This window comes from Plectropomus leopardus, chromosome 5, assembly GCF_026936395.1.
Source record: "Plectropomus leopardus strain MGB_pleo_1.0 chromosome 5, ASM2693639v1, whole genome shotgun sequence".
NCBI lineage: Eukaryota > Metazoa > Chordata > Actinopteri > Perciformes > Serranidae > Plectropomus > Plectropomus leopardus.
In genome coordinates, this window is record NC_142180.1 from 29505857 (window position 1) to 29532283 (window position 26427).

At 42.1% G+C, this 26427-nt stretch overlaps 1 protein-coding gene across 3 annotated transcripts in view; it reads left to right on the top strand.

The window, feature by feature from the left end:
• ncanb (neurocan b) overlaps positions 1 to 21899 on the top strand; it is a 245880-nt gene extending 223981 nt beyond the window's left edge. For all 3 annotated transcript variants that reach the window (XM_042483584.2, XM_088077889.1, XM_088077890.1), the window contains 2 exons: positions 8712 to 8894; positions 11287 to 21899. In XM_042483584.2, the coding sequence (XP_042339518.2) occupies positions 8712 to 8894; positions 11287 to 11417 (314 nt within the window). In that variant the 3' untranslated portion in view covers positions 11418 to 21899. The remainder of the gene's footprint in view (positions 1 to 8711; positions 8895 to 11286) is intronic.
• Positions 21900 to 26427: the final 4528 nt, after the last annotated feature.

Sequence of the window (26427 nt, forward strand, 5' to 3'; positions counted from 1 at the left end):
TTTAACAGATGGTTTGTCATCACAGGCCACAAGCGTGGAGAGCATACTTCTAAAGCATCAGGCAGCGAGCACGTCTCCTGAAACGCCCAGCTCTATTCTCGTATGAAAGGAAAAGTATTTCCCTCAAATGCAAGGTGTTGCACCACCTCTGATGCACACTGTCACAAGTCCCCAAAATCCAGCCCACCTCTGACCTTAATCAGTCAGCTACAATCACCAGCGTCTTTTCATCTTCCCCTCACCTTCCCGTCAGCCTCTTCTTTCATTCAGAGTAACCCCGTGTAATGTCTTGTCTTATCAGTGGAGTTTGTCAGCTCCATGCTGAGTATTCTCCGCCCGCTTTCTAACGCTCACAGCTCACATGTGATCTGTTTGCCTGCTCATCAGCAGCTCCTGGGCCTGATTAGGCGATAACAGCGCCACGCGAGCCTATCAGACACCTCAATCAGTCGCCCAGGGGCCACTCAGGGCGATGTGTCATGCAGATGGTGACGATATTTTTGTCATATAACTGAAAAGAGGCGACACGATGGTCAGATCTTTGTGAACAGAGCAGGACTCATCATGTATATTGTTTGTCGAACCTATTCAGATGAGCTTCCAATCATTAATCACACAAACTGTACAGTATATTGAACTTTCTCTATCTGGCAATTGGGCCATGCCTCTGATTTTGTGCATCGTAAATTGCTGGGAATCTTTACCTTGAGCTTAGGGATGTCATTTTTGGTTAATTTTGCTTTCAATAGCCCAGCACCAATAGTCTGGTAACTGACTTGTGAACGTGTAAGTATCATAAATGTTAACGTGTAAGTATCATAAACGTTTGTCTAACACAGAGCTTATTTTCTGCAATGATCCAAAATCCAATGGAAGAATCCCATAGGCTTCTTGATGAGGGCATTGTTAGTTTCACCCTACAGGAAAACGTCATCGCTGGAGCATGCTATCATTGAAGGAGTGATGCAGCTAGCTCCCACCAGACTTAGGTGGTGTGCAGACTCATATGTATCTGCAAACGGGAATATCTAAAAATCTAGGCTGACTTCTCCCACCAATGCATTGTGTTGCTATAGTTTAATCTTCTGTTGTATGAATATTTTCAGATGATTTCAACTTCATCTGAGGTCTGTAGAACATACACATTGCAGAATCTTCCCATAAGAATATATAAACAGAAAGTTTTGATCGAGCATGACGTTTGCCCTTTTGAATGGACAAGTGGCAGGGTTGACCATTACATTCAGTAGCAGTATTTAATCACTGGATCAACATTGTTTCACAAAAAACATGTGGTAAAAATTAGATTTCATTAAAAATTGTGGCACATTTTTTTACTTAAATTTGTATTCAACTTACAAGAGAGTCACGTAATCTTCTGCCTCCGAGCCCTTCCGGCAAGTATGAGAGGGAATTTACCCACAACAGGACATGTAACTATTATAAAATTGTTCCAATATTTTGATGGGTTATTATGTACAGAGACAGGAAATCTAATTTTGCATGACATACTCAGCGCACTCTCAGAGTGCTTTGGGAGATGATAGGCTGTCGTCAGTGCCTTCAGCAGCTGATGTGTCCATCCATGTGTAATGTGATCATTGTTGGATACACAATGTGTAGAGTAAGGCTGTCACTGCTGAAATGTATTTTGGAAGTAAGGTGGAAAACTATTTTTATTTCTATATAAACTACCCAACCAGCTACTATGTGCATGTTTGCTGTTGTGTGTGTGCGCGTGTGTGTGTGTGTGTGTGTGTGTGTGTGTGTGTGTGTGTGTTCGTTCATAGAGTTTTGAGGTGTGTGTGTGTGTAGCTAGTGTAGTGCAAAATCCCCTCAAGCAATTGACATTTTAGTTCAGAAGGGACTGGGAGGGGGCAGGTTCACCGGCGTGTGAGGAGGCCACTGGGGAAGGATGGTATGTGTGTGTTTGTGCTGAATACGTGCACACACTTCCTCTATGTTTCACTGAGAGCTGAACTCTTATCTACGTTTTCAGTGTAACAATAATTCTTCTGTTTTTTTGTGTTTAGTGGTGAACTCGACCAATAAAGTCAGAGACAGGAAGGAGGACACAATGGTCCTCTTCACCAACACGACCTGAGCAGCAGCATACCTCCCCACAGGGACCCTGTCTTATCGTTTTGTAGGCATCACTGCTACAGATAGCTACATCCTCCACGGGGAGGTGTGTGCAGGGACAGAGCAGAAGTCCACAACCCAACACACCTCAGAGGATTTCTGTGTGTCTGCACAAAGCTTTGGCCAGGAGGTTTTCTGTAGAAATTTTGAATCCTTAGAAAGGAGGGAATTTTCAAGTGTCAAATAAAGATGCAACTAATAAAGAAATAGTTTGATATTTTGGGAAATCAGCTTTCTTGCCAAGAGTTAGATGGCAAGGGTGATACTTCTCTAACTGGGCCCTCAGGAAAGCCTCTTGGCCTTGCAGCCAAATTTGTCCAGCGGCCACTCACGGGACTGCAGAGAAAAATCCCCTGCGGCTTAGAAAGCATTTTCCACATAGGCTAGACCACCACAATTATTTCATAAAGTACAGACACACTGGTCTGTGGCAGATTTGTTTAAGCCAGGCAGTATTTTTATATTGCAGTGTATACAGTGTAAACATCACTATTTCCTGTCCGTCTCTCTGCCAGGTGGTCTTGATTGTCAGTGGCACCTCAGCAAACATCCACGCAAACAACTCCTGCAGTTTGTTATTTAATAAACACAACTGAATCCGTCCACATCTACTGTTTCTATGTGAGACTGGTTCCCAATAGTGTTTCTGTGGGAATGCACTTTCATGTCTCTCTGATTCGTTCGAACAGGATTGCCAGTAGGTGTGCAGATGCTTTGAGGGCATGGAGGAGTGCTGAGAGGAACCAGCATCTAACTGTCTGCAGCTCTCCCCATGCCACTAACTCACACTGACTACCCCCTGCCACACAGACACAGGCACACAGAGACAGGAAGTACCTCTAGAAACCGGCTGATTTCAAGTATAAAGCTCAAGCATACACACTGTATGTAACCTGCATGTTGGAGTAACTTCCTCTCTAGCCCAGTCTTCCCCTCAGTTGCTTAGTCAGCATTGGTAGTGAAGCAACAACTGTAGCATAAAGTGCAAGGAACTCTGCATAGGGTAGGCAGGAGGGGAGGTGTTTGGGTCAAGCAAACACAGGACTTTCACCCGGGAGTTGAATTATGTTTGTAACAAACACACATATTTTGAGCCAAACTGGGTTTTTTTGTTGTTTTATTTTATTTGGGGGGGTGTCTAAATCTAAGCCTCTACTTTTTTTGCCTAAACCTAAGGAAGTAAACCTAAAAATGAAGTTTTTTTTTCAAACATATTTATACAGAGACAGGGCGCCATGTGTCACTGAATGACCCCCCTAAATGGTCAAAAGTCAAATACTTTAACATTTACAAGTATTTGATTGACTGATGCCATTTGACCAGTTCAGAGTATGTAAGGCTTACTCGACTGACTTGTGACTTGTCCAGCCGCGTTCTCACGTGACACTCTTCACCAGTATTTCCTGTGCATGCAAAAGGTGCCCTTTGGCGTTGTGGACTTACACCAAAAGCGCTGTAAAAGTGATGATATTTTCTGAGTTCAGAATCTGAATGGGCTGGAGTGTCAGGATCCCACAGTTATTACATCTTATTACATCTCCCTGCTGATGCCTCATGTCTTATTGCTCATCAAAAGCTCATTCTTTGATTCGGCAGTTAATAAAAACTTGGCTCTGAATTCTTTACCCTGTTGGTAGTGCATTCAATCACACAGCAGCTTTTAAGTATTTTTGTGTTGTTTGCTCACAGATTTAAGACACAAAGTGGCATTTTCACACAATACAAAGTCAGTGGAGAGCAATGAATCATTATTGCCTCCAGCATGGAAGGGACCTAAGTACGCTCTGTCTCTGTGCATTTACCTGATGAAAAGTGTACACCTGTACATTTCCTGTGAAGTTATTTTTGAAAAGACAAAATGCATGTAACCGCTTACTTTGACGTGTAGGATCACTTACCAAGCGTCAGTATTTGGCAAGCTGGGAGTGAGGATATGTGTTCCTCTCAGCTTCTAACATCAGCTTAACTAAAATACTTTAAATTACCTGCGGGAAATGATAACCTGTGTCATCTGTAAGCTTTACATACAGTATTCTTTATTCTAGATTTTGAATATCAGGAAGGCAACATAATTATGATAAGAAAAAACACTCCTTTTTTGCTCTGCACAAGTAAATCATCTTTTCTCTTCAGCTTCCCCTCTTATTTTCTCTTCGTTTTTAGGCTTTCTTCTTTGTATCTCTCTTTCTCCTTCGTTTCCATCTCTTCACCCACACTTTTGCATTTGCTCCCTTTTTCAGACTTGTCCCTTTGTTCTGCTTCCAAACTGTGGTCCAGACACACAAATGAGCGCTCTTTTTTGCTTCTTGCTTTCTGAGCTCCGACATTTTAAAATTTGTGTGGGTTCCTCTCAGCTTTTGCAGTTACTCGTTTCTCTTCAGCAATATCTGGACAGATTCCACATTACACACAGTCAGTTCATCCATTATTGATATAAAAGTATTGATTAGTGCAGCTTTAACGATAGCCAGCACCTTGAGAGTATCGGGAACTTTAAAATCTGCCTGTAGCAACCCACAGCAGGAGAGAGTGTAGATATTATACAGAGTTTCGAAAAGCCAATATAATCATGTAGGCAAAATTATTGTCTGCCAGTGCGTGTGACTCATCTGCTGTCAGACACACACAGAGATGCCAGGAGTTGCTGAATGTTTAGTCATAAACAATCAGTGGTTTACCATAAATCCACACTTGTATTTCAAAGATTTAAGTCACTGCTTAAGATTGAAGCAGCGTTGAAGTATTTTTGAAAAGTATATTTTTGTGAGATTTTTTCTAAGAAACCTAGTTCCTCCCTCTCAGTAGCAGCCCCATACGTCCTTCAGGCTTTATTCTGCAAAAGACCTTTTCTGGCTTCCAGCATCTCCAATGAAGTCACGGCTCCATTTACCTTCACTGAGTTTAGTGACATTTTCTTTTATCCCTACTTCACTGTATTCTGACTTTGCTTGCCGCAAAGTCCCGCAGTGTGAAATCATTCAGCAGTGTACATAGGTGAGGGCTAATGGAAAAACTACCTTTTAGCCTTCCATTTGTGTTGAGTGTGTGATCGTCTCAAGTGGGGAGGAAAAGGCTTTCTGCCCCCTTCCTTCCACAACACATTAAACTGTAAATGTGGCATTAAACCTTTCATCAGAGTTAATGACATTGCTTTCCCTTATTAAGAATTTAAGAGGTATTAGGACAAGGACAAGGGGATTAAGAGGGTTTGTAAACATTTTCTGATTGCTGATTAAATCCTCTCATGGCCACTTTTGGCATTGAAGTGTGCAAATCACATTCAAGGAGTGAAATCAGTGGTGGTTACTGGTGTTGGCGAAAGAAGTATCTTCGATTTGGGCAGAAAGTTTTTTCTAACTCACACAAATTTTCATAAACCTTAACCCTTCAGATAATGAGTCGTCTCTGATTTTCTCTATGAAAAGGGCTCCAGCTGTAGAAGGATCCTGAATTGTTTTTGGACATTATATCCATTAAAATGCAGATGATATGCATGTAATGGGTCGTTGAATATGATTGGACTTGGTGCTCACCTGTGGAGACGTGGCAGCATGGCGACAGGTTGAACCGTTGCCGGTAATGACATAATATCAGGTGTTCGAGGGCATCCATAGGGCAGGCGGGAGGGGGAATGGGTGCGTCCCATAAATGCAGACTTAGATGCAGGATTTTGGTGTTTGCTTCTTGTTTGAATGTGGTGGTTTTTTTCTACAACTTCCCATGTGCCTCCTTCCCATAAACCTAACTGTCCGTGACTTTGACGCCTAAACCTAACCATCCATGGCAGCATGTGCGTTCATGACGTCCCAGCATTGGTTACCATGTGCTGTTGCTGCCCACACATAACCACATTTCAAAAAATAAACAGCTGATGCAGAATGATACCTAAAACATTTTTTTTTAATATACAGTATATTTTGACGTGAAAGTCCAGTGCAAAGCTGCAATATGTGACAACTTGGGATGAATTCAATTTTGAGGCCAGAGCAACGTCTTTGGCTCTTTCTCATGTTCCTTGTGCCTTTTCTAAGCACTTTTTGCAGTGCGTTGTTGCACATTGCCCTGCTGGGGTGGGGTTGGGGGGTCACTGCCATCAGGGAGTATTGTTGTAATGGGGACTTGTCCACAACAGTGTGTGGGTGGTCAGCTTTTGTGTTTTCGGTAATCTGTGTATATCTCATACAGAGTGCCTAATTTTCTGCTGCTAATTGTTGCTAACTGTTCCTCTCAAAATGTTGCTAAAAAACGTAACTGACAAATAATAGAAACAGGGACTTTAACCCCTTAGTGTAATGAATTAGCAGCACTATTGGAGCCCTCACAAACAAGCACAGTCACAGTACATTGGTGCTCAGTTTTAAGAGGTGATATACACCGAAAACTGTCTAAACACAAAGATAGCAGAGAGAAATATATGAAGCGAAACTTAAGTTGAATAAACCTTTTTCACAGCAGACATTCGATAAGCAAACACAGGTGTAACTAATGACTTGATTAATTGCTGCATTTCGATAGTAGATTGAGCAGGGCCGCCGTTAACATCATTAGCTTTCCAGCTATGATAAGCCAAATGTCTGCTCTGCTGTGATAAAAACGCTGTATGATTCAAAATCATTTTTGGAATGACAAAAAAATACTCTGATTCTAGCAAGGCGAGACTCAGGTTCGCATAATTTATTTAGGAAGCAGAACATCATGTAAATATGGACAGACTTTCGACGAGGAAGAAAAGAAAACTGGGGATGCTCATCAAACAAACACATCAGTCAAATCCAAATATAAAGAAGCTTATTTTCATCTTGAGCTCCCTGTAAATATGGCAGCAGTTTCAGTAGAAACTAATGGGAAAATGCATGAAAAGAAGCAAGCAATTCAGATTCTTGCACGTTCAGGCTGTCAGAGGGGACCAGCTGCACACCAGCGTGCAAAAAACTTTCTAAGTTGTAGTTTTTCTATATGGCCCTGCATCATGTTTTCCCAGTTTTAAGGCCACCCTTGAGTGGATTGTGTTTGTGTTTTCTTTATTTAAGGTCATCCAAAAAGGCATTTCATAACGTTTTCTCTACAGGAAGGTCAGCATAGAGGGCATTTCATCATGCTTTTATGCTGGAGGTACACCCTTAAGGGCACTAAATCATGTTTTCTCTGCTGGAAGGACACCTTATTTTGGAATTTATCATGTTTCCTCCACTGGAAGTGCAGTCTAGAGGGCAATTCATCACGTTCTCTCCACTGGAAGGTCACCCTGTTGGGCAATTTATCACGTTTTCTCCAATAAAAGAGCAGCCTAGAGCACACTTCACATCATAGTTTCTCCACTAGTAGGGCAGCCTAGAGGTTACATCATTGTGGGGGGGGTGGTTCATTAAAAAGCCTCTCTAGAGGGACCTTCATTAAATTTTCTCCACTGGAAGGTCAGCCCATAGGGCAATTTATCATGTTTTCTCAACTGGAGGTGTACTCTAGAGGGCGCTTAATCATGTTTTCCTATATTTTAGGGAACTCTAGGGGCACTGCATCGTGTTTTCTCTTCAAGAATGGCACCCAAGAGGGCACCTATCATATTTTCTCTGAAATGGCACTTTACAGTGCACATGTTTTATCTACCATAGGAACATCCAGGAGGGCCTTTCTGGTGTGGTTTGTTTAAACATGCCTCTCCCTTGAGACCACCGCCATTTTTTTGATCATGTTTTTTCGTAATAAAATTCCACTTGGCTCATTTTGTTACTAGCTTTACTAATAAGCGGGTCTTAGCAGTTGATAAAGATGACAGAAAACACTGCAGTGGAGATTAAAAACCATAGCTATTACTTCAGTGTTACAAGCCTTTTTTACTGAAATCTCATCAGTGCATTAAACTAGCAATAGAGCTTCTTTCACCTCTGACTGTTTAATAAGTGCTTTAGCAGCTGTGCAGAGTAATGACTAGTAAAAGTTTTATTGTCAACATAGCCAGTTTGAAATTTAAGATTATAATGGATGAAATGGTAATTCAAGGTGACGACTAAAATCTCAAAACTTTTTGTACACATTCTGTTGAATGACGGAGCTGCCATGTAGGGACTCCCCTCACCTGCTACCTCCACTGGAGAGACTGGCACCCTCTGACAGGAGAGTTAAAATATCTGTGAAGTTGTTTGAGTGCATCCCTGAGGCTTGTCCATCCTGTCAGTCTCTGACCAGAGTGTCAGTCCTCTCTCCATCTCAGCTTGTGTAAACATTTTTTCTCATTCTACTTTTTATGTGTCTGAAACGCTGTGTTGCTCTGACAGCCGCCCACTCACTCGCCAATCTTGGACAGACATGCTGTCCTGCGGACACTAAATCCACATTTTGATGTTTGTGCTGCGAGTGGTTTTCGAAGAGATGTCAGAAGTCAGAATACACAATGAATATGGAAAACCATTAGGGACATTAAACTGTTTTAATCATGCACACTGATGAGGGGAATCAAGGTACAAGATGTATTATTAAATAAATATATTTATCACACAAGGGGATATGAACAGAAGTGGACCATCTGATTAATAATCCGTGTTTTGCTGTCTCTTTCCTTCCCCCTGCAGTACTTTGCGGAGCCCCTCCCACCGTGGATAATGCCTTCCTGATTGGTCGGAAGCGTTCCCACTATGACATCCACTCGGTAGTGCGCTACCAGTGTGCCGACGGCTTCCTGCAGCGCCACGTGCCCACTGCTAAGTGTCGTGCCAACGGCAAGTGGGACCGGCCTAAAATCATCTGCATAAAATGTAAGTTTTACACGACAGGATTTTCACAGAGCGGGACGGCAGACAACAAGACTTAAAGCAGAATTTCTATTTGTTAGGTCATTTCTCACATTTACATTTTCTTATTTTTAGCATGCACACCACCGTAGGTCCATGAGATGAACCTCCTACATTAGCTGCCCTCGGGAGCTGCTGTCACTATGCGCATTCAGGCTCGCCATCCCTGCTCTCATTATTAATAATTGCAAGCAAAAAGATTACTGTGGTTGCAGACTAAATGAAATCCCCTGGGCTTACTCAGAAGTGGTAGGATCTCCTTTGAAGTGCTTTATGCTTGAGGTGATTTTTTTTCCAGACTTTCAAAACAATTTTTTTTTTCGCAACCGGTTGACCGTTAAAATACAATGGATGTGTGCTAAAAACTAAAAATGTTGAGAAATATGAGAAATATGACCTTTATACGTATCAATGATGAGCTTTTGTGCATCAATAATAAAACACTTGTGCAAGAGCAGCAAGTATTCTCATAATCATTCTCGTAAAGGTTTTTAGATGGAGTGAAATTTAATTTTTGAAGTCCCCTTTTATTTTTGTGCAGTTTCACATCTAACTTAATAACAGTCATGGGCAGAATCTGAAACAATAGGCCCCTGGGCACAGTTGGGCAAAAAGTCCCATTTCTACATAGGAAGAAGACACATTGACTTTGTGGTGGTTTTGCATCTCTTTGTGGTGGTTTTATATCTTTTCAGGGTTCTGTGTCTTTTTGTGGTTGTTTTCTGTCTCTTTGATGTAAATTTAAAATGTTATTTTTGGTTGTTTTTTGTTGCTTTGTGTCATTTTGTGTCTCTTTTCAGTCTTTTTGTGTCTCTTTGTGGCTGCTTTCCACATTTTTCTTGTTATTTTGTCTTTGTGTTCATTTTTAGTCTTTGTCTGGTCAGTATGTGTCAAAGGGAAACTTTCTTGTTTTTGAACCAGGACCTTATTTTCCCATATTTTTGTGTCGACTACTGTAAAAAGCTGACAAGTAGATCTTACTTGAAATAATAATAATAATAATCTAAGTGTTAAGTGTACTAGAAATTTAGCTGTATTTACATATTTTTGTGAAATTGTTGCAATGTGAAAATGGTAAATGGAACTACCTTGTTCTTCAACTTCAGTTAACCAGGTTTACTGTGCAATATATCTGTATTCTCATGGTTGCAAACAAGGCAATTATATTTGTATCTTCTTAAACATGTTAAGAAAACAGAACAAACTCTTTGTCATGATCAAGTTAAGTCAGACTAACTTGGTTTACTGAAGCTGCTAACACTGAGAAAGAACAAAGTAATGTCATTTTTTATTCTTAAGTTGCGTCAGCTTCACAGAATTAAGTAACTATATCTAAATTTTAACTTTATACTTTGCAAAACAACCACAAAGATACATAAAACAACCATGAATAGACAAGAAACAACTACAAAGCAACCAAATATGACACAAAATTACCCTTAACAGACTCATGGGAAAACAGGTCCCAGACTATAATACCAAAGTGTCCCTTTAATTCTGAATGACATTTTGCTGACTCGTTGGGCCCCTAGATTGTGCCTGGTTAAACTATTCAAAGATAACAGTCTTTTATTATGCAGCATTCACACACCTCATCTCCTTTGAGCCTTAGAATAAACTTTTAGCGTTCCTACAATGATTTTAAATGACTCACTCTGACTGTGACAGAATAGACAGAATAAATGTCGCAACTTTTCAGCATGATTTCTTTCTTCTTTGGGGGGCAATATAAAAGGTTGATATGTATAAATATTCAACAAACCTCGCCTTGTATTTCATTTCACTCAGCTCCCGATGTGACACTAATGATGAAACACTGAAATAATGTAGCCTCTGTTGAGCGTGATAAAAAAATATATTTTCCTTTCGACTCTTTATCTGTGGACAGAGTTGTTTTTATGGCCCAGAGTTATGGTGTCGTTATCACTCATTGCAGATGACATGTCTTTGTTGGCAAAATCCAGAAAGGGACAGAGCAACCTAATTTGGCAGTACACCCCAGGAACAAGCTTACACTGCGGCTGTGAGTGGGTGGCTAGCTCCGTGTGCTCTTGCTAAAGGCGCCCAGTGTACTGAGAGTGAGATAAAACAGATTCCCTCAGCATGGTGGAAACAGCTAAACCATCTACAGAGAACACGCCGTTTTGACCTTCCTGCTTTTTGATCCCATTTTCTCTCGTCTCGTACCTGCTTTTCACCTCCCTCCGATCTGTCTGAATGCTTCTGATGCTTGTTAGTGATTCATCTCGCTCTCACATCAGTTTCTCCACTCTTTCTGACCGGTTTCTTTAATAAACCGCCTGCCCTTTTCTTTTTATCTCACCGTCTCTCTGTTCCGCTCTGTTTGCTCCACCAGCCCGGAGAGCCCACCGCTACCGGCGCCACCACCACAAGGGCAGGAGGGAGCGCAGGAAGCACAAGAGGCACGGCCACAGGGAGGGAGGGCACCACGGAGGAGAGCTGGGCCACAACCACGCCCACGTCTGAACCAAAAAAGAAATAATCCCACCCTCCTTTCCTTTTCCTCTCTGCTGCCAACTTGCCTGTCTCCCTGTCGTCCCTTCCTCTCGTCCCCACACACTCCTTCACACTTTACAGCTCAAAACTCTCTGCCCAAGCCCCCCCCCTCCTCCCCGCAATGCACTGCCCTGCCCTTCGCTCCACCCCTGGCTCTCTGAGTCAGCCTGTATCATAGTCAACTCTGAGGCCTCACGGTGCTGCCGGGCCTCACCGGGACAACAACAAATCCCTTTGTACTCTTTTTACTTTCCTTTCTCTGTTTTCCTTTCTCGTCTGTCTCTCACTGACCCTCTAACTCGACCCAGTTACTCCCCCTCCGAGCTCAACGACGACCTGAAACATGGGGCTACGCTGACCTGTTTTTGAAAAAAAAATACCTTTGAGATCCACACCGAACATTCGTCGGAGAGAAGTGGTTTAGAACAAACTATATATAGGGACGACATCGCTGAAAATATCAAAATCAGACGAGTCAAGGAAGACATCCGTGTTGTTGACTTTGAGCCTTTTGTCTGTTGAACACATTATTTTCTACAAGTGTTTATTTCTTGACTCCGCTGCTTTTGGTTTGCTCTTTGTAAGACATTGTACTTGACTTTAAGCGAGTTACTCTGAAACAGATTTAATTGATTTTCTTTGAATCAGAGGCAGTTGTAATTGAATTATTTGATTGTTAGCGTTGTATCTTCTTGTCAGTGTTGAGACAGTTCCTTTAGATCAGATGCTTAAAAAAAAACCCAGAGGAAAATGGAGAACGTAGTTCAGTTTCATCACATCTCATTACACATCAGTCACTTTTCTGAAGTGTTGGAACAATCTCAATCCGCTCTTGTTGTGTCAAACATCCATCCCTGTCGCTCTCAAGGGTTAATCACAACCTTTGATGTCAGTTTGTCTCGACTCAGCTCAGCAATCCCACGTTTGCCTTTTCTTATGATTTGTGTCGCTGTAAGAATGTGTGTGCTGTGAATTAATGAAGGTGATGCAGCAGGGCCAAGTTCTCCTCACTCATCAGCAGAGTTTTGCATCTTTGGTTTGATGAGGAGAAATTACGCTGTCAGGGAGGCATGAGAGATTCAGAGAGAGACGGAGCAGGTTATCCATCCAGTAGACCCCTTATTTGTCATGACAAGCACATGATTTGACAAGTCCATGCGTAGAGTTTGGGTACATAATAAACATCTATGTCATCGTACTATAATATGAGGAAAACTCCATCCGTCGGTTTGGTCCGTCTGCATCCATTTTTCTCCTTAATGGGTTGCTCAGTAAATCTGAAATTGCACGTGGCTGCTGAGAATTGCCACAGGTAGAGACTGACAAAGCCCTTTGTCTTATTCACCCACTACCTGTGCCAGTTTTCTATAAAAATACTTCATGAATTACGTTGACTTGCTTCTTCCTCTGCCCAGTCAAGGAATAAAAAACACGGAGAGCGCCACTCTGCCATGGCAACCCACTTTGTGGCCAAAGGTGGAATTGCAGCTTGAATGACAGAAATAAAGCGCTATTTTTAATTCTTTCACAGCAGTTAAAAACGTATGCTGTTGTTTTAACCCGTTATGCTAAGAGAGTGACTGACAAAGTTGATTTTTTCAGCCTGATTATTTGCATTTTTGGCAAAGTCTGCACCAATATTCAATATTTCATAACTTTTTCTTAAAAAAAATTGGTTCTGCATTTGTGTGGAGATTTGCCCATCTTGTCTACGTCAACATTGGTTTGTTTTCACCAAGTCAATCTGTCACAATCAAACTACTTTTATTTGTTTAAATCTAACAACACCTTAACCATTATGTATTTTCTAAGTTTTCCGAATCCTAACCAGTTAGTTTGATTTGCCTGCGTCGCACCAATAGGGGCAACATTTTTGCAATAACTTCTCTGATTTTAAGACTTAAACGTGCTTTATTGATTTTTGGAGTAACATTAGCATTCACTAGGTGTCACTGATCAGACATCTAACAAATGCAAGTCCAGTATTCACTCACCTTTTATTTTTTATTTTATCAGCCAACTTCTGAGTTGAATATCTTGCCCTTTAGCAGCTGAACGCTCCACCTTGTTCACCAGCTGTTTGTCAGCTGTGTCTGTCCTCTGTTTGGTTTTGGGCAGCAGTGTTGTGCACGTTCACAGTTCACAAGAGCTGGCTCAAAGGTCAGTTCACACAGATTAAATTGAACTCTTTCACATTCATATTTATCGAGTAGAATGTTCCCAGTCCCAAAAAATAACAAGTTTCTGTTCATTTCTGCTATTTTTAATAAAATAAAATATTTTCATCATCATTCATTTGCAGATATTATCCAAGACTGTTCGGACACAATCACCCTGTTTAGACCTGGTATCAACACGCGTCTTGGATGATCTGATCAAAGCTGGGAAACAGGTCTAAAGGGCCACCAAGATGCATTTTCACTCAAACCACTTGCCGAGGTGGTCTGGGACCTATTTGACCACATATCTTTTGTAGTATAAACGCTAACGCCGTCCTGATGTGTCTCAACAAGGACCACATCATCAGTGCAGGACACGGTGGTTGTTTTGGTGACAGTGCGCTAATTCTCAGTAACACCTTTTGCATGACCGTTGTTTTCCTTATAGAAGGAGTAGTGTTGAATTCTGCAGACAGCGAGATCTCCAGCTGTACTGACACAACTGCTAATGTGAGGAATGAGCAAGCCACAAAGCAGCTAACCAAAGTGTGGACAGCTGGAGATGCATGATCGGCACAGGTGTGAACAGCAATGTGTTTCGGCTGTCTAGTTGTGTTCAGGGCTTAAGAGACTCGATGTGACTTGTTTCAGACTCAGCGAGCACAATTTGCATATAAATGTGAGATTTTTTTCTATTGGAATCTGTATTGACTTCTTCATAAAAGACCTTCAAATATCCATGTGAAGTGGCCTCAGCAGAACCAACAGCTGTGTTGTCTGAAGTGCCATAAGCACTAGCCATGTTAGGGTTGTGTGAGCTCATTTTAATGCTAACCACAATCTTTTTCCTAAACCTAACAAAAAAGGTTTTCTGGCAGAAAGCCCTGAAGGCAAAATTTTCCAAACAGGGTGTTTTGGCATGCTGGCAGAACAAGCATTGTCAACTGTCACCAGAGTAAACAGGTTTATAAGCTGCAGACCGATTCTTTCAGTTCACCATTCACCAAAAATATGAGCAGGCTCTTTTAGTATATTTATGCACAATACTGATAGGTGGGTGGTGAACATTCAGTTTATCTCGCAGTGAAACAATGCTGATGAGAGCGGTGAATCAAAACATTAAAGTAAAACATCCTAAAACCCCCAAAAATGATGAAAGAGGCTAAAATGCAGGGAGCTACAGAGTCGGGTTCTCTGTGGGTTTGTCGCTAAAAGCATAACCATTCGCAAATCGTTTGACCCATTGTTATAACAAAATTTACAGCGTTCTCTGACAGAACCAGCCTCCTGAACCAGGATGAGTTGCAAGCGCAAAAACTAAAGATTAATGTTGACGACTGTCGGATCATGAGTCAAAGCTGCGTAAACGGGGAACTCTGTAAGGCAGAAGACTCTGGGATGTCGAGAACTCTCTCATCTCAGTGTGTGTTTGTGTTTGTGACTGAGGATGTTGACAGTGGCTGAGGTCCCAGAGGATGATGATAGAGAGGGTCAGCAGAGATTAAGGCTTCCCATTTCTGGGGCAGACTGAGTCTCGCTGCTGCTCACACCTGTGCTCACTGCATGTCCTGCTTTAAAGAGGGGATTGGGACAGATAGAACAAGCGCTTTGCTCTCCTTTCCTCCCCTTTTACTGCCAGGTTAAATTGGTGTTTTTTAAAGCCAGCACTTGAGGTTGGAGCTTCTGGGATTATGTCCCGAACACTGACTCCAGCACTTTTATCCTTTATGCTCCTCTCTCTTGTTCTTGCTTTTTTCCTTCAGTGCCTCTCACTTTAGTGCTTTTCATTTATCTCCCTCACTCGACATTCTTTTCACTGTCACCGTCTATTTACAATGGAAAAGTAGCAAAAGACCTAAATTCAGTTTAACCAGCTTTTTATTGGCGAAGGACTACCCTCTGTGTTTTTCAGCAGCCTCTATCTTGTAAAAAGGATACTAAAGCAGGATTGTGTTATATAAAGAGGAGGTAAGAAAATCCATCCTGTGCACATTAATTCTCTGCCTTTGTTTTTCTCTTCTCACCTTGGCAATGACAACTCTCCTCCGCACACAGAAGACAAGTGAACCTCCACCTCTGTATCAGTTTAATTAATCTACCGCATGCCTAATTAACAAGTTGCATTATCTGCAGAACGGAGGAGCTGTGATGACAAGGGAAGGCTTTGGTTGATGGACAGCCAGTGGAAGGTTTAGGGTGGCGGACAGGAGACCGGAGAACTGTCATAGCCGTCAAACCCCTGTCGTTTCTTAGATGTCAGGCTACAGCGGGCCTCTTTTTTTCTGTCTGTCCGGGAAAATGGATTGAGCACGGGTGGTTGGATGAAAGGGCAGACAGAAGCCCCTCTCACAGTAATTCAGATCAGAGTTGATGCCCAGAGACAGTGTAATTACAGCTGTGTAAAGGTTCTGCTTTGTGACAGGAGCTAAAAACTTTCTAAAAAGTGATAAAGTGAGAGACTGAATTTTTTGGCCCGAGGAAGAGAGAGCATGAGGAGAAAAGACTGGATAAAACTGAATTAATTACAGAAGTATTTTACCGATATAAAGAGGGTCCTCGCTAGGCTTGGGCGGTATCAAAGCTTAAAGTATAACGGTATTTAGAAACCCTGTACGTATTTTTTTCAGTACCATTTTAAATAAAGGTGCTCTTCTTTCTATTTAACAGCACGCACCACCAGAGCTCAGTCTGTGGTCTCTACTGTTGGAACAGGCAGCTGAGCAGCTAAAAGACACGGGGACATCTAGTGGTGGAGGGAGATGTTACAGGACTGTAAACAGCCAGCAGCCAGCAATGGCAGTAAGTAACTGTTGGGAATAACTGCATCTAACTGCAACATCTAATTTGGTAAATAAGGGATTTATTTTTACCAAACACTGGACTTACTAACAAAATTGCCAGCAAGAGTAACCAAGATTGTTCATCTTGTTTTTGTGAAGTTTGAATGTTTTGTAATGAGTTAGAGGCAATTAAGCCATCAGTCTTCTGTGACCCAGAGAAAGTTTAATTCAAAAGTGTAGTTGTATTTCTCTGTTTAAAAAGGAAAATAGGAGTGAGAGTACTATTTTATAAACATGTTGTGGGTTTCTATTGTTTATTTATTAGTCTGAAAAAACGAAAGTAAGTAGCACTGTCGGGGAACGGGCGGTAAGCGACGTGCACTTATACCATTATACACTGTCCATTAAAATTTGAGAAAGGTATGAAATATCACATACTGGCCAAGCCCAGTCGTCAGATAAAACAAGGCCGTCTCTGCAGTAGAAAGACGCAAATACAGTAATTTTGAAATTGGTGCTAAACAACCAGAGAAAAACGGACTGTTTCATTCATTTTCGCTCAATAGGTAGAAAACCTACAACCACCAGAATGCTTAGCGTTGTAGCCGCCCTATAAATGCACCTGCTGGTGGGTGACGTCATGTGGACTGGTCTTTGTGAAACAATGGCGGCCGACGAGCTCTTATAACAATTAAACTGTAAGCTAAATCATGTTTCTGGAAACATTTTAGATGAGAAATATGCAACTCAGCAGCAGTATCTTGGTTTATTTTTCAGCGCTGCTTAGTTTACTGTTTGATCAGATTTCAGTCCGACTTTTAGATACAGAAAGAGGAGTGAGACAGTCTCTTGTTTCAGCTTGATACTCTTTTTCTCTGTTGTCTGCGGTGGTGGCAATATAAAATTGCTGAAGTACATTTTGTAGTTTAAGCAGCAGACAGAGCCAGAAAAACTCCGGAGGGGGGTACAGGCACTGGTTTGATGGAGGGAAGTTTACCACAGTTCATTGGGAATCTGTTGAACTGATGTTTAATCTGCTGTTCCATCTTGTCTTGTCCCTTTTTATCCGCCTCTACAGAGATTTTTAGGCTTAGCACAAAAGCATCACACTCTTATGTTAAACTTCTGTCCTTTACAAGTTAGACTGAATCAGAGATTTTAAAAAATTAACTGTTTATGGGTTAACTTTGATTGTTATGACAAAACAAGCCCCCCGGGGACAGTGCCAGACTTTTATGTCAGTTGTGTATTGTTGCCATAAGTGGAATTAAAACTTCCAGGTCCGTCAGGTGATGCCATTGTCATGATCCTTGGTGTCCTGCTATCTTTGCTTTGGGGGTTTCTGTTGTTTTTAACATATTCTTTCATATTAAGTCTGTTTCCTGATTTATTTTGTAGGCTTACTCCTCATGTGTCATGTCTGACCGCCCTGATTAGTTTCAGCTGTCCCTCACAAATCTGCAGTCTGCTCGCCTGTTCTCACTCCCCTAATTAGTGTCTTCTACTTTTACCTGCCCAGTTCCTTTGTCGGATCATCTGTTCATGTTTCTTATGGTTTCTCTGAGATCATGGTTGGTTTTTTTTTCTGCTGATTGTTCCTGCCTGTTTGCCTGCCTGCCCGGTCATCTTATTTTCCCGTCCTGTTTTCCTTGATTAAAGTACCTTCTCTGAAACCACCTGCTCTCCTGCATTTGGGCCCTCCTTGCACATGCTGCTTCAGTCAGCCGCAACCAATGAAATCAGTGGATTCATTTTTTGGAGTGTCATAATTCCAAAATGGCTCATTTCACCATCAAGACTTGATCCATTTTGTCCGATAACATTTCAAAACTCTTTAAGAGCCTCGAGAGTAAATTCCTTTTTTCCTCATTCATGTTAGCAGGGGGCTAAAACAGAAGTTAGTGGCTCAGCTGCACTTGGCTGCTGTTAGTCTCTAGTGCAGTTGCTTTGTGGGCCCCAGGATGCAGAAGATCTGGGTCATTTCATACCTCAGAAATCAAGCTTTCATGTTTATCATCATCGTTCGCCAGTGAGAAACTTTCATAGAAATGGATGAGGGCCCACCTCTAATGCTGATTCCAGTTCTCTTTATACATCCATGCAAACAAAGGCATCTTGGATGGCTAGTGTGGGCAGCTAACCACAACAGTAACTGTTTTCAACACAGAAATACTGAAAAATAAAAAGAAAAGACATTGGTTGTCTGATTTACCATCGTGGAGTTATTTTACAAAGTCTCCAAAAAGACAACCCTGTTCAACGCTGGATTATAACGCAAAGAATCAGTCCTGTTCAGTGTTTAGTGGTGTGGCAGACTGGTGCATGCGTCTCAGCTAGAAAAGCTTCACTTCAGCAACAAAGCACGCCATTTATTGTAAGATAATGTTACATTGGACTTCATTTTTTTTGTCATTTGACGGATGGGGCAACTGTACGAGGCATTACACTCTCCTGAGTATCTCCATGTCAACAGGTGAGAGTACCCACACTGTCCGCATGAGCTGCGCTGCTGAGGCGCGGCTCGGCTGCTGCCCAGCTGTTGCACATCTAGACAATGTGAGGCTTGCAAATTTTTTCCACGTGATGCATGTGGTTTTCATCAAAAATAGACATGGCCGTGGCCTTTTGATAGTCGTATTGACATTATACCACTTTTCACTAAAGTTTCTTTATCTGTCACAGACATGACAGAATATGAATATATTTCTGTTGACAGAGTCCCTTCAGTGGTTGACACAAGGTTTTTTGTTGTGAAATATTTGCGAGACCGTGTTTTTAACGGTGCAGTGGCTTGCACACTATTGGCTTTTAATTGTGGAAATACAGCAGTTACAGCAGCAGGCAGCTCTGCAGCAGCACTGCAGCAACAACGCTGTTGGTGTGAACACGGCAAGCATGCGAGTCACAACAGTTCAGCGAGGTAGTCGTCATGGATGCAGTGTGCCCCGGGGTTAACTGGTTAATGGGTTTTGGGCTGTCAGAAGCAAAATTAACCAAAAGTGACATCCCTGGTGTGAATAGATTTTCCACTGATATTGTTCTGTTTTTGTTAAACTTTCACCAAGCAGTCCAAAATATAATTGCCCTCTTGGCTGTGTGTGTGTGTGTGTATGTGTGTGTTGTCTCTGTAAGGGGACAGCTTCCTTCTGGCCCGTCCTCTGGGTATATTTTTGCTCTCTTGCTCTTGTTTTCGAAGGTGCCAGAGTTTCTTACAGCTTCTCTCTGACACTTTCACACTCAAAGCTTTTACAATTGAATTCATGGAAAAACACACATTTTCACACACTCATTTTTCCTTGTTCATATTTCAAACACATTGACCCTCTCTCTCTGAAGTATGTGTCTCTCTCTTTGCCTTTGACTCCCCCTTTTCATCTCCTCGCCTCACCCCTTCTCCCCTCCCCTCATTGGTCTTTCTTGTGGAAGCCCTGAGGGCAAATAGAAAGACAAAGATGAGGCCTTATTATTGTGAGCTTAATTGTGAAGATGAGTGATGTAACAGAGGTTGCTGCCAGCTGTGTCTCGGCTCGGCAGCGAGCACCACGCCTGAGGGGAGAGCAGCGGGCAAAGCATTGAACGTCACAGCCAGTAGGCCCCCTTTTAGGCTCGGCCACATATCCTAATTGTAGCCGAGTCATTCCCCTCACTCTCTGTCGTCAGAGATCAGCAGAGATCGGATAAGAAAGGGATTGAGGGGAGAGCTTCTCTGCATGTCTGTGTGCTTGTAGCTGTGACTGTTTGATTTCACTGTCTGAACTGTAGCAACGAGAGCAAAGTTTGGTTAAATTAGTTGTATATGTTGTGAGAAAGTGTGCGTCTGGTTGGATCAGTGTGAGGGGAGTGATACAAACAAAGTCAGAGGAAATTGTCTTTGACTTGTGTCTCAAAGGCAACAGCAGGTGGTTGCAGCAGCATTCATAAACACAATAATGATGTTCTTTTCACCCAAAATAACAAACAAATCTGTCAAGGTGAGAGTAAAGGGGATGAAAGAACTCCGACCTAATATCAAAGTATGAAGCTGAATATTAAAGAGCAACAAAAAAGAGCTAATGAGATGTCCTTAAAGTTAAAACCAAGTACCTGCAAGGCAGAAAAATGAATACAGGCATCAGGAGTTGGCATTTATTATTAAAAAACAAGAGTAGCAATTGACCGTTTGGTTACTGTTGCTCTGCCTGTCGAACATCCTGTTCTTGCTCAGTACATATTCAGCTTGATGACATTGGAGGATTAATTTCTTGAAATTCTTAGTATGCTTTGACTCAATGTGTCCAGAACCGTTTCTTGCAAGTCACTGCGGCAGATTTTTGTGACATCTACTTGATTTTACCAGCTGTAGCTAATTAGTCTAACATTTAAACTTTTAAATTTGTTACTTTATCCTTCCTTACACTGTGTGTTTTTTCATTTTGAATTTGCTCCATTAATTATTGTAAAGAGAGTGTGACAGTTGTGGCTTGTTTGAGAGAAAACTGAGCATCTTCCCTCGTGCACGACTGTCCGTGACTGTAAACCTGCTGAATTTAAACGCGGCGCTCGTCAGCAAAGACAACCCGATAAGAGCAGTTGAGGCTGTTGTCCTCAGTCACACACAGACAGACTATTGATTTCATGATTAGGCTGTCTGTCTTGAGTTCCTATTAAGTCTGTCGATGGCATCGACAGCACAGTAACGTCGACTGACCGCTGGATGTTTTCTAAATGACACGTAAAACGGACTGTCATAGCTCGCTGCTGTCTCTGCATATTTTTGCATCATTAACTTCTTCTCATCAGACTTTTTAAAACCCTTTTACACCTGTGGACTGCTGCATCACCTCTTCACGGCTTAGGAACAGCCCTCGTGGTGTTTGTGTGACGTTGCGTCTGATGTTTAGACGATTTATCATCGTCGAGAAAGCGGCTGCATTCTGTTGGGATGCATGAATGGAAAGATGTTAGAGTGAGAGAATGAGAAATGAAAGAGACAAACGCAGAGCAGGAATCAATGACAAACACTTCTCCTCTGTGATGTAAATACTCTGAGGTTTTTCTTTTCCTTTTTTAAAGAAAAATCCATTTAGACTCTGGGTGTGTTTGTTGCTTAGCCTCTCTGGACCATATTCACACAGCCTCAGTGGATCCAAAGCCCATCTTGCGCTCGCAATTTCTCACTTCTGCTCACACACACTGCTGTTTTTAAACTGCTGCATAAGAAAAACAGAGATGCTCTGGTCTGCAGGAGAGCCGGAAGCGAGGTGATACTTCACCCTACAGAGAGAATATCACCTCTTTGGCTCTGTTCCCTGCACAACACTTCGGTTTGCAGCTACCTGTGTGTTCATGTCGACTGTGAACACAGATACAATACGACTGCGACTGAGCCCGGCTGTGACGGCTGTGTGGATGTGGCCCACAAGTATTTATCCATATTTATTGATGTATGTTCTTATGAATTCCAGTCCTGTCATTGTATTATATTCTTTACAAGACAAATGATCATTAAAGGAAACCCTTGTTTGGATCCGTTATCTGTCTTTGTTAGAGTGGTTATTTGTGCAAAGCTCTTATTATTTATCTAAAATCAGTATGTGATTAAACCGACCTTCAAATTTTACCTTTGGCATATGTTTTTTTTTGTTGTTTTTTTATCTGGTATCCCAACTAACACGTTTGGGACAACACATACTGAAGATGCAGATTTGATGCAGATCAAAACCGGACTGGATTATGCCATTCCCATTTCAAAATCTTTTTTCAATATCTCTCTTTATAATAATCTGATCAGGTTACTTCTGAACAATTGGACCTTGGCTCCATTTTTACATTGAATATGAGATTTTTTCATTAAACTCTCGACATAAAAGTAAACAACCCCAAACTTTTTCCCCTTTAACCAATGTTTATTATGTTTATTCAAACTGCGAAAAAATTGAAAATGTAAATGCAAAATATGCCAAATGGAAACACTTTGATTTCGAAAAAAATCACAGTTATCGCAAAAAAATGTTTTCACACTCGCATAAGGGGGCATTTCATTCGAAAAAGCCATATTTCGCAAAACTGCAATGGAAACATTTTTATTCGCTTTTAAAGGTCACATGATGCTATGACTATGTGCTCGTTGGTAGGAACTGGCTCCTTCAGGCGTGATGCAGCAGGCGCTACAAGAGGTGTTATTGCATCGCATAATTCATCGCATAAGTTTTGAATCTGCAATTCCTCTGTGAAATCCCAGACTATCACTCGCTCCCACACAAGGGGCTTGCCTTTCCATTGTCGCTCGCATAACGTGCCTACTGTATCTTCTGTCTGTCTGGTGTCACTTTATAACAAGTTTTGTGACACTTTATTGAATCAAACTCAGCTCAGCAGAATGTCTGAATCTTACTGAAGCTACAGCTATCCGTACAAAGGCTGAGTCTCTAAGAGAGTACCACATATGTTTGCTTTCAATCTCTAATGAAAAACCCTGAAAGTTTTCTAACCTACTGAAAACACAACATCCAAGAATAAGGACAAGACGGCCTACAATCTGAAACGATTAAGAGGTGAAAAAAACTCATCTCGTGATCTAGCCAAGGGCAGCTGTCCTCTCCGCTCCACACGTATCAACGGGAATGTTAGGAGTTTACTCTTTCGTGAAAATTCACTTTTCTCTCCATCTTTCAAAGGTGTACTCTCTGGATATCATTGTGTTCTTTGGCACATGAGAGAGTCAGTATTTTTACTCCGAGCTGCAGATTCTGTAGCCGGAGAACAATCTGCACCTCTCTGACCTTCATGTGTTGAGGAGCTGTTTCTCTGAATCTCCTTGGATTAGGTAAAACATTTTCTCCGCAACCAAGATATCAATAACACGGATACAATTTTGCTCACATTTTTTTAAACATATATTTCAGAATCTGCTGCCTGGAGTTAAAGCAACAGAGCAGGTCGCCGAGGGCAAATCCCTCAGCAGCACCAGAGAAAAGGAGTGGGAGGAAGAGAAGGGAGGGAAATAGGTGAGAGGGATCAAAGGTAAGAGGAAGGAGGGAAGAGGGCAAAAGGGGAAGGAGAAAGAAAGAGAGAGTTTTTGTTTTGGCAGCAGACAGTTTGTGAATACGCCTACTGTTGTACTGTCTAACCTCGGAGACCTTCACTTCACCTGAACTTCCTCTGATGAGCTGAATATGAGTCCCCTCTCTTATCAGTGGATGGTTTCATTGCCTCACAGCTCTGTCTCCTGTAAAAATGCAACCTCCTCTCTCTCCCTCTCTCTCTTTCTCCCTCTCTCTCGTTCCTCTCATCTCCTTTGATATGTGACTCACTCATTTCATTATTATTCCGAAACACCGGAAGAAGCCACACTGCTGGGTTCTGTTTTCTGTCGACAATCAATCACACTGAATATAGCATCTCTTTTACATCCTCTCCCTCTGTTCTGGCTGGCTGAGTGATGTTTTTCGCTCAGCTCGGTGAGTTCCAAGGACGCTGCTCATTAAGGCTGCTTACCGGGGAGCTTCTCTTAAATTCATGGCTGAAAGTGACCTTCAGCTCTCCTCTGTTGCTGTGCGGAAGTTACAGATTTGTTACTGGGAGAAATGTTCCAAACTATCACCGACATTATGTCCTGAAAAAGTTTGGCGCTGAGGACCGGCGTGCCCTCTGAGCTGAGTCTCCGTGAAAGATCTTTCTTGCAAAAACTTAAACATGATAACCAATGAAACGGCTTATAAAAACAAACTATTTATACTCCAGATTTGTCCTCATTCTTGGAACTTTGAGATAAGCAGATAAATTAGAGGCATGGAAAGACTGCTCATCATAACCTTGTTCGTGGGTCGATATCGGGCTCATCTGGCAGGCATGGCCAATCGATGGGGATCTCTGGTATTATCCTGCATTATCTCCTAATGACGCTGCCAAAGTTCAAGAAGATTATGAAAAGCAACAAGGGGGGTTTAAGCATCATCTTATGCCTGACAGTCTCTTACTTAACCCCGAAGCTGCTCTGCCTCTTTTCCTTCCAGAATTACTGTCTGTCTTTATCTCACACACACAAACGTAAGAGGCTGCAGGCAAAAAAGCGCACTCTTCTTCTGTCTCCTCACCAAGCCGCTTATCCAAATCAAAAAAAGATTAATGTGCATCTTAACCCTGTTTATCTTCCTCATCTTTATTGCGGCCAGGTTGTCGAATAGCTTCGCCCGTGAATCTGCATTCACGGCCGCCCTAATGACGGCTGCAGATGGCGCCGCCTCGGCTCACTAACGGCTTCTTTTACAGTCTGTGTGTGTGTGTGTGTGTGTGTGTGTGTGTGTGTGTGTGTGTGTGTGTGTGTGTGTGTGTGTGTGTGTGTGTGTGAGTGTGTGTGTGTGTGAGTCAGACCTGAGGAGCACAGCCAGCACAAACATCAGTCTGAGCCAGGTTTTTCATACACCGTCACCCTCACATTCTGCTCTGCCAGCTGTGTGTACACTGTGCAGCGTTTTGTTACATGAACCTCAACTGACGATCTGGAAACCTGGCTTTACTAAGCTGCTTTTAACATAAGTAACTAAGTACATTTACTCAAATACTATACAACTTTGAGGTACTTTTACTTCAATTTTAAGCAACTTTCCCCACTTCTACTCTGCCACATTTTAGAGTGACATATTGCAGGATTTTTGCTTGTAACTTGCAATAGCACTGTGATAGCAATGCTACTTCATAACTGGACTTTCACACCTTGGAAGAAGAAAAGTGAAGGTATTTTCTCTTTGGAACAGCCTACCTCCAGTATTTTGATCAATCATGCAATAACTGGCTTTATCTTTTTTTTTTCTTTTTTCTTTGATTACTGGGGGAGATATCTCCAAAAGCCACCTTTGGCTTCTAACCTGTCTTAACTAAATGTGTCTTTCATTTGCATGTGCATGTGCAAATGAATAAATGACATGTCTCCTGCTCCAGGCCGGTCCAGACTACCAACTGTTCTGTAGACTACGGTTATCTATAAAGCAAATGCAATGAGGTAAGCCTAATGAGCTCGGAAAGATGTGAAATCAGAAAGATGTGTGATACCGATGCTAAACAGGAAGTATTATACTACAACTGAGAAATATCTCAACACTTTTTAAGGTCAGAAGTTTGCCTCTTTCCTGCAGCTTCCTCGGGGAAGTCACTCCAAGTTCCTTAAAAGATGAAAGTGCACAAGAGCTGTGAAGTGAATTGTAGGTGTTGTGGGACGGGGGGTTTTGTGACCAAGGTGAGATAAGGTTCAGGAGTTTGTGTGCTTCTGGAGCCACTCAATACCTTCTCTCCGCTGCAAGACCACAATGGCTCACTGACCAGTCAATTTCCGCATGCCGCTGCAGCACCAAATACCCTCGAGTCCTCCTGCATTCCTGCAGCACTCTGCATTCCAGACGTTTTTCAACCTCTTTCCTCTTATCTTTCCGCTTTCATTTTATTCCCCTTCTCCCACCAATCTCTCCTCCACACATCTTCTCTGTGTTGCCTGCCTTTCACTCTGTCCTTCCCTGTGACTTTGTGTTTCTGCTGTATCCTTGCCTTCATCTCTTCCTGCAGACACACAAACACACACAGAGCCTCATTCTCACACAAATGGTTTGAACTCTTTCATTAACCTCCCACTATTCTCTTTCGACCAAATCCTGGATTGTTGAAAGAGCCTCTGCGAGTAAACCAGTGTGACGGCTCGCCACCAAAGAGCACAGCTAATGGAAAGATGGAGGCTGGACTGTGGCGGTAAAACTAAAGCACACTTTCCTTTAGAGGATGACAGGGCAGACTCTCCCATTCATTAGCCACAGTGCACTCCATTCGATGGTTAACGCTTTCAATTAACTCAACACTGCTGCCTGTTTAATATGCCCCGCACTCTGGGGGGAACCTCTCACAATTTGGCCAATTACCCATCTCCACAAACCGACTGCTTTCAATGCATAATATGTATCAGCGGCAGCATGCTGCAGCTGAATTACACACAGAATGCATAAGGCATTAAGGGAGATCATTTAGGGAGATGGGGTAATTTCAGAAGCTATTTCCCACGGGCTAATGCTGTATGGA